This window comes from Belonocnema kinseyi, chromosome 8 (assembly GCF_010883055.1).
Source record: "Belonocnema kinseyi isolate 2016_QV_RU_SX_M_011 chromosome 8, B_treatae_v1, whole genome shotgun sequence".
NCBI lineage: Eukaryota > Metazoa > Arthropoda > Insecta > Hymenoptera > Cynipidae > Belonocnema > Belonocnema kinseyi.
Genome location: NC_046664.1, coordinates 61679763 through 61688804, shown reverse-complemented (window position 1 = coordinate 61688804; position 9042 = coordinate 61679763). Strand labels below are relative to the sequence as shown.

The 9042-nt window shown below is 30.6% G+C and overlaps 1 protein-coding gene across 1 annotated transcript in view; it reads right to left on the bottom strand.

The window, feature by feature from the left end:
* Positions 1–2456, bottom strand: part of LOC117178512 — a 3184-nt gene extending 728 nt beyond the window's left edge. The window contains exon 1 of the mRNA XM_033369939.1: positions 2182–2456. Coding sequence (XP_033225830.1) covers positions 2182–2456 — 275 coding nt within the window. The remainder of the gene's footprint in view (positions 1–2181) is intronic.
* Positions 2457–9042: the final 6586 nt, after the last annotated feature.

Sequence of the window (9042 nt, the reverse complement as noted above, 5' to 3'; positions counted from 1 at the left end):
TAGTCGGGAGTGGTGCTGACTGAAAACAGATGATTTGGAGCGATTCGCGCGCCATCTGTTGGTCATTCTAAGGACTTATTGAACTACCCTCGTATCTCGATATAAGATGGAGTAAGATTAATTAAATTGACCAATTTCTTATATATAATTTTAAACATATAGTATTATTTTATACTAACAATCATGAAGCTAACGTTGCATTGAGTTAACTAACCAATGCAACGAATTATGCACTTACGTCACCAGTATCATGCAGTACCACCTACAATGGGCCTCTCTGGGATAAATGCCATGGTTCAGTTGGAACTGGCAATATGACCGAACCGTGGGTTCGATCTGGCAATAGGCCCGGACAAACGTAAGATCATCATTTTAAATTGTCGGACCAATTCAGGAGGGACATCCTTATCTTTTGGCAAGGAAGCTCACAAGCGCGAAGAGGATACATGAAGAGGTTACATGAACTTTTAGTCAATATGCACCTGGAATATGCTCATAAAGCACCTCAGCATTTAAAATATAAGGTGTATTTTTTACGCGAAGGGCGATATGAAGCTCTTTATGAAGAACAAGAGCAAGACCCCCCAGCGACCATATCATCCGCTCCAACAAGACCACCTCGTCAGATAGCCGATAATGCCAACATGAGAACTAGGAGTAAAAAAATCAACTTAAAAGTCTTTTTCTCCAGATAGACAAATTCGCTAAAGCTAATACTGCTCTCCCTGATTTGCTCCCTGAAGATGTTGATCTTTGAAATTTGAATTGTGTAGTTTATGAGAAGGCGTACTGCACATCTGCAGTTTAAATTTAAAACGGTGAGACAGCACGCATCAAAACTTACGGAAAAGTAAATCACGCGCTGATCAAGTGTAAACTGTTGAACATCAACCAGCACTGTACGCAAAAAATAATAGCTCTTTCAACAGCCAAAGACTGCCTTGAATGACAAGTAAAGTGGATTCAGGAAAATTGCAGTTTTTGCATTCATCCTTCCCGTCTATTCAACAAAACGACATGTGCCGTAAAATTCGCCTGATCGAGAAAAGACTTAAGTCTTCTGGGCACAAGTATATCGAGATACTTATCAGCTAAATGGAGACGCTGCAGATATCTCACTTTTTCTTATCTTTTGCCGAGGGCAACTATTGCATCGTCCATAAATGTAGGGTCAAATAATTATTGCTGATGAAGTGAAGAAACTTATCATAGAATTAAGAACTTTTCAGCGCCAAGGGCAGATAAAATCAACAACTTTTGGTAATAGAAGTTTACTTCTTCGCATTAACATCTAGCTCGTATATTTACTACTTTCTCAAGCGGAGAGCAACCCTTACCGCAGTGGTTAGTGAAAGAAAGCACGCTACTGATCTCTGAAAGCGGAAATTTGTTAAGTCCGAGGAACGACCGGCTCGTAGCTTCTTAAAAAACCAGTTACAGTATGTAGTGCAATATTTGAACAACGTGGATGCAAGAAAGGGCTGACAAGCTACACGGAGAGCCTGTTAATAGTATCATCCAGGATTCCATCAGGTATCGATGCAATAAGTCCACGGCTTCGATTGTCTACCGGAAGGCATTCGATAACATGAAACATCAGTTACTTATCAAGCCCCTTGAGTGCCTAGAGGTGCATCCAAAAGTAGTGAGATGTATGTAAGTCTAAAGAGCTTATGCACTTGTGGCGGACTAGGTTTGTCATAACATCTGGCAAAAGACAAGTGACTACAAGCTATGTCACATATTAGATGGGGATCTTCCAAGGAGGCTCTCAAAATCCGATAATTTTCTGCCTATCCCTATTGCCTCTATCTATTCTACTCAAAGGCAAAATATGTAGATATCGATGTGGACCGCCGAACAGAAGAGAGCTTAAGATCTACCACTTTTTATACATGATCGACTTTAAACTATTTGCTTTTTCAAAAGTGGACCTTAACATTCTTGATTCGGCGGTAAATGGGTACTCTACAGCGATTGGCATGAGCGTCAGCTAAAAAATGGACGACTAGAAAACACATCATCGCATAACGATTTCATGAGTACAGATTTCCCAACAGCAATAGTTTCAAGATAGCAATAGTTTCGAGAGATTAATAAAAAAATGACTCAATTCTCTTTTTAATAGTTGGATTTAATTTAATATTTGTTGCTTTTTTTAGCTGATTATTGATAACGTACCTTTCTGTTCCATTATTATCCCAGCCAGCAATAGTGACAAGTTTGCGCACCCCTACACTACCATCATAAAGTGGTATTCTTCGATACCCTGTTGGACTTTCGGTAATATGAGGATGAATCTGAAGCAAAGCAAGATCTCCTTCGCGGAAGATATTCATTATAGGGTGATACTGAGGTTCACCATTTTTAGCCAAGTTAACAGATGCAACGAACAACTCCCATTGCGGTTTCACAGTACATATTCTAGCAGTTAAGATGAATTCAGGTGAGACCATGATGCCCGTACAAATTTGCTTCAGAAAGTGTAGGAGTTTTAAAATGTAGTGAAGTTCTGCAAAGCTGTATTTTCTATTAATGACTAAGGGTGACGTATCAATTACTCGTTTCTTGCGAGAGAGAAGCTTTGCTGAGACCTCTGCAAGTAAGACAAAATATTAAAATATACAACAGTGATTGATTTCTAACTAACACTAATGTCGGAAATTATCTATTAATGAATTAAAAATCTGATTACTTTTTCAAAAAAGAAGCGACAAACTTTTTTGAAAAACCATTAGAAACCCTATGAAATTCTGCTATAAATGACTTCCAATTAAGATACTTTCGATGTTATGAAGAAAATATACCACGTGTTTGATGTTTAAAAAAAATCAAGAATTTCTCAAATTTTTTAACCCGGCTTAAACTCAAGGGACGTACTAGGAAAGTTGTAGCGAAAATCCGAAATTTACACCAAAAAGTTTCTACAAACGTATCTTCAATTCACAACAATGAAACTTGAAAAATTTATAAGAGTCACAAATGTATGACTAAGAATGTTGAAGCGTGTCTGCGTCAAATGATATTCGACGAATGGGACGTCGGGACGAGGAGACACTTCAGAAAAAAAATATCTTATGAAAGTCAGTGAGACTGATGAAAATAAAAATAGAAAATAAAGACATTTTGACCAAAAACACGGAAAAAATAATTTGGAAGCTGTTTTCGAGAATTTTTTTTATTTTTCCTTCCTCCTCTATAAGTTCCCCGAAATTTGATTTTAAGGTAAATTATTTAGCAAGCTTCATGTAACTTATGGGAATAATTAGTTTTTGAATGGGCAGAGAAAATTAAATATTGGTTAGAAAAAAATTATGCAATTTTTAAATGAATATTTGCGGTAAACCTGATATAATAGCCTTGTATGTAATTTAAGTGCATTGTATTTATTTATTTTTTTGCATTTGCTTCCTCCTGAAGATTCCCTTTTCATTTATAAATTTAATTAGTCGTTAAAATATGAAAAACAATTTTTTTAAACAATTTTGTTGAAACGCCATCGTTTTTGGTTAAGAATTCAACGATTTTTGTAGAAAATTAATTTTTCTTAAAATGAAGCAAAAAGAAAAGGAAAAAATATATTATCCTTGCCAGGGTACCGAGTTTTAAAGTAGGTGAATCTTTCATAGTTAAAATAAAATATAAACTATTACATTTTTTGTTGGCAATTAATCTTTTTTATTTAAAAGTAAAACTACTTTTCCAAAAATCCACATTTTTCCTAAGGATTTCTCACTTTATTAAAAACCTATTATATTGGTTGAAAATTTAAATACTCAGTGGAAAATGCGTTTTTTAAATTGAGAATTAATATTCTTGACTCAAAATGTAACTATTCCATTTTTGGTCTTAAAATTTATATTGAAATGTTTAAAATAATTTTTTTCTGGTTAAAGACTCAATTTTTTGGTTAAAAAGAAACGTGTTTTGTTAAATTATCTTCCTTTTTGGCAGAAAATTTATCATCTTGGTTAGAAATTCAACTACTTGGTTGAGTGCTTTTGTTGAAAATTAATTTGATTGTTCTTAAAAATTCATCTTTTTTTTATATGTTTTTTTTGTGTGGAAAAGTCCCTATTCTTAAGTTGCCCTCTATGAAGCAGAAATATACATTTTTTATTATAAATGCAACTCGTTGGTTAAAAATTCTTTCGTTTTGGTTGAAGATCGAGCTATTTGTTAAAAATTTGTGTTTTTGGTTAAGTAAAATTAAACTGTCTAGTTTGAATTTGAAGTACTTTTTTTGTTAGTTTAATATTGAAAAGTTTGGTTGTAACTTGAACTATTTCGTTGTAAAATAATTTTTTTATTAAAAATATGAATTTTTGAGCTAAATATTCAACGCTTTTGTGGAAAGTTCATGTATTTTGTTGAAATTGTGTGTTTTTTGGTACACATTATTCTGTTTGGTGAAAAATTCATCTTTTTGTTTGAAAATTTAAAAATCGATCTTTCTTGGTTAAAAGTGAACTTTTTTGTTTGAAATGTAACTTTTATTTATATAATGAATAACAAATATTTCTTGATCAAAGGAAATGGTTTTGTTGACCCAGAAGGTTTTGTTATGTTAAAATGTGATTAATTCTTCAAAGAAATATTTATTTTATTTAATGAGTTCGATTCTTTGAATTCGAAGGAACGCATTCGAATAAATTAATTCGCACATACTGGAATCAAGTCTTTAGGTTTTTATTAAATTGAAGAAATAATGATTTCATTCAAATGATGGTAAATGAATCGTTCCCGTGCAGAAATTCTAATTTGGATCTGATCGGGGCCAGATCTGGCAGAATTTGGCCCAAATCAGGCCATCTAGATGGGGCCAGATTCGAAATTAAACGCAATGCCCGATCGGGGCCCAAGCGCTGTCCCCAGAGATAACCATACCTGGCTCCGATCGGGCCCTTATTAATTTATTTTTCTTATTCTTAATTAAAAGGGATTCTTAAATAAAATAATATTAAAATCGAATATATCACCTTCTTAACTGAAATTTGAGAATATAAATATCAATTTATCTAAAAGATCGCAATATGAAAAAATTGGAGTATGTCAGACAATTTTCTTCGACCAAACGGAAAAAGTCAAACGACGCAACATAACAGCCAGCATTTGTGTATGATAAACCATTTAAGTATTTTGCAATATATTTTTGGTTTTAATTTCTAATATTAAGTTGCTTTTAATTTCTATATTGAACCTAGTTGTGGAAAGTATCAAATCACCTAAAAATACGTGAAAATAAATATGTTTATGATGTCATTATTGATCTAATTCGTTTTCACATTCAACAAATGAAATATTACTTTTGCTACTTTTCTTATAAATAAATAACCACATTTTGAGGTTAGGTTTCATCTTTACATTCTTAATAAGTTTACTTATTATAGTCTTCAACACGTATTTCAGGAATATTTTAAAGTATGCTATACCTAGGCATTCGTCTTGTGCTCACTTTTGGCATTTTTTTCCACTTATTTTGTCACTTTTCCAAATAATAATGGAAATATTTTTGACGCTTGACACTTTGCGTTGAAACTTCGGCGATTTGGAGTCAACCCACTTTAGTCCCCGAAATTAATGGAGCGCCATCTACTGGCAAGCTTGGCTGTTAAGTCGGGATCTAGACGGGGCCAAATTTAACAACCACAAAATTGCGTGCCCGATCTGGCCCAAATCGGAAATAAGGCAAACATTTGGCAATTTCTGCACGGGTTATGGGAAATTTGAATCAAATTTAAATAGTTGAATTTAATTCTACCTCGATGAATAGTTTACCTGGAAATACCTTCAATATGTATTTTTTATCATTTTTAAATGTTAAACAAATACTAAAAATATGGTCTCAGATTAGAACACATGCGGAGAGTCCTATTTTGATCAAGGAAAAAATTATCCCCCAATTTCAAAGAATTGTAAGTGATTTGATAATATGGTGCCATTCTTATTGAATTTACTAGAATTTTGTCGCTATGATGAGGAAACTTCTGTAAATCACATGCAAAATTCTGAAATCATATAAGTTTTGTGTAAAATCTATAACAAAATGTTGGAAAATATACACAGTTTTTTCACAGAAAGAGTAATTAATACGCGCATAGCGTGCACAAAGTTCTAGTACTTTTAAAACATCAACTTCAAAAATGCCATTGCATGCAATATTTTCTAAAAATAATGAGAAGTGTAAATAATGTTCAGCTTCGATAGCATCATGCATATTTTTTTTTAAATAGGTCAGAGTTTTTTATAAAAATGCAACCTTTGCCGTTATTTTGATTATTGAAAAACCGCCAAAGAAACTTTTAAAACCAGTCGTAAAAATTATATACAGTTCATACACAATGTAAAGTTTTATATATAAACTATATATAACATTTCCGTATGGGAAACCTGAATTTCAATTATGAAATTGCAATTTCTTAAATCTTAAAAATAGACTGAACACACAAATTGATTTTTTTTCTGTTTATATAAGACAGAAAAGATGCACATTCACCTTCCTGGGTTTTTTATTTCGAATTTTGAAAACAAAGACACGCTTCGAAAATTGGATATTTTGAAATAGAAAAAATTTTAATATACATAAAAACGGTTTGATTTTCTTGGATTAGTACAATTTTTTAAATCAAAATAGCTTAATTTTTTGAGGATAAAAATTTATCCAGGCTTGAAGTCGAAGCTTCGAAATTCGACTTGTTCGAATATTCGAACTTTTGGATTAATTTTTGTCACCAAAAAAGAAGTTATTTTGATTTAGAAAATTGTAGTAGTTCAAGAAAATCAGACAGGTTTATGTACATTAAAATTTTCTTCTATTGAGAAAAATTCAATTTTCCAGTCGTGTTTATATTTGTATTTGACATTCGAGTAAACGACTGAACACATTTAATTAGAATCCTAGCAAGTGTGAGGAAAAATTGTATGAATTTTTTAATGTTTATAGTTTCTTTTTTTAACAAATGTCATAAAGTGAATTTTGTAGAAAAATATTTCCTTTCTCAGATTTAACCCTCATATATATTTGAAATCAACTCGATTCACAATCTGAGCATAAAGATAAAGCAAATAATTTCTTGCTTATATAATTTTAATATTATGAACAAATTTTAAAGACATGTCTTATTTACATACTGAGGTGCGAAAGAATTTTTTTCTGGAAAAAATTATGAGAATGTTCTATTTTTTGAATTAAGTTACTTATAACAAAGCTAAATATTATTATTTAATTATAACAATCATAAATAATTCTTGTTAATAATGTTTTTATTTTAGGGAATCCGTTAAACAACTTTCATACGAATCAGATAGCAAAATATTTGTTCTCTCAAACAAATGTTAATTTTTTTCATTTTTAATACATTTTTCTAACAAGATTTTATAACAGACTTGCAGATCAGGTTTGGTTGAAACACTTTTTTTGTCCCATCTGTCGTTTTCTCAAAAATTTAATTTTTAGTTTAATTTTTATTCTTATTTTTTACGATTAAAAGAAAATGTACTCGTCCTATCTATAAATTATTAGTAACAAATCTGCAGATCCTTCTCGGGTGAACCACTTTTCTTAATTCATTTTTTCGTTTTACCTTGTGTCCTTTTTCAACAATTTTGAAACAATTTTTTAGTATTTTTTTACGGTTACAGTAAAAACTTCAAGTCCCATAAGAAAATTATTCCTGACAAATTTGGATAAGTCTTCACTCTTTCTTGGAAAAGTTACTTTTGTCTATTCATTTTTTTCAAAGTGTATGTCGATTATCCAAACATTTTATTTAAAATTTCATTTTTTACAATGAAACCCAAAACTAAGCATTCCATTAAAAAAATTAACGACAAATTGGTAGCTCTTCTATGTCTGAACCACTTTTGTTCAATTTTTTTTTCTCAGCTTGAGTTGTTCGTCCAAAAATTGACTTTTTTACTTTTAATGTTATTCTTTACGACTGAAACAAAAACTAAGTACCCTATAAAAAAGTGATTATTAAGCAAATTGTAGATATTTTTCGATGCACTATTTTGATTGATTTGCGTTTTTTCATATTTTGCATTGTTCTACTGCAAAATTATAATTTTAGTTGTAAGCTCTAGTTTATTTTTCTTCAAAACTTAACTCATGTTTTGACGTTGAAAAGTCGAATTGAAATATTTTTTAGATGAAAATTATAATTTTGTTATTGAAAGATTATCTTTCTGATTTAAAAATGTATCTGTTTTAGTATATATTTTATGTTTCTGAATAAAAATGCAACAGTTTGATTAAAAATGCATCTCCTTTGTTGGAGGATTAAGCAACTTTTTTTGACAGTCTTGGTTGAACCACTTTTTTAAGAAATCGTTTTTTTGTTGAAGATTCATATTTTTAGTTGACATGTTATCTCTTTGGTTGAAAATTCAACTGTTTTATTGAAAATGGATATTTTTAAATTGAAAATTTAACTGCGTGGGTGAGAGTTAAGCTAACTCTTAAAATTTTTTTTAATGAAGGTTTATTTCCTTCATTGAAAATTTAACCATTTCGTTGAAAATTAATTTGTTTGCTCAAAGTTTACATTTTATAGTTGAAACTTTAATTTCTGTAGAGAAAATGTGTTTTTTGGCTGTAGGGTTCAATAATTTAGCTGACAATTTTTTCTTTCATGATTAAAAAATTTTTCTTTACAAAAAATTCATCTTTTTAGTTTTTGGTTTTTTAAGTTGAAAATTCAACTATTTTTATGAAGTCATCTTTCTTGGTAGAAAATTCAACTGTTTTGTTAAAATGTTGACCTTTTAAAAGATAATAAAAGATAATATTATTAATACATATAAGCGCGAGTATCAAGATGAGTAATTTTACCATTTTTAATGATTTTAAAGTTATGTTCAATAACCTAAAAACTAAAAATTTTAATGAAAAAATCCATATTCCAAAATTCCTGTTCTTCGCTCCATCTTTATATTTATTGAAAATATTACTTTACTTACCATCACCATCTTCCAAAAAAGACCCGAGAATTCCTTGAGAGAGAATGCCACAAAGAATTAAAAGATTTAAATATATTTTTT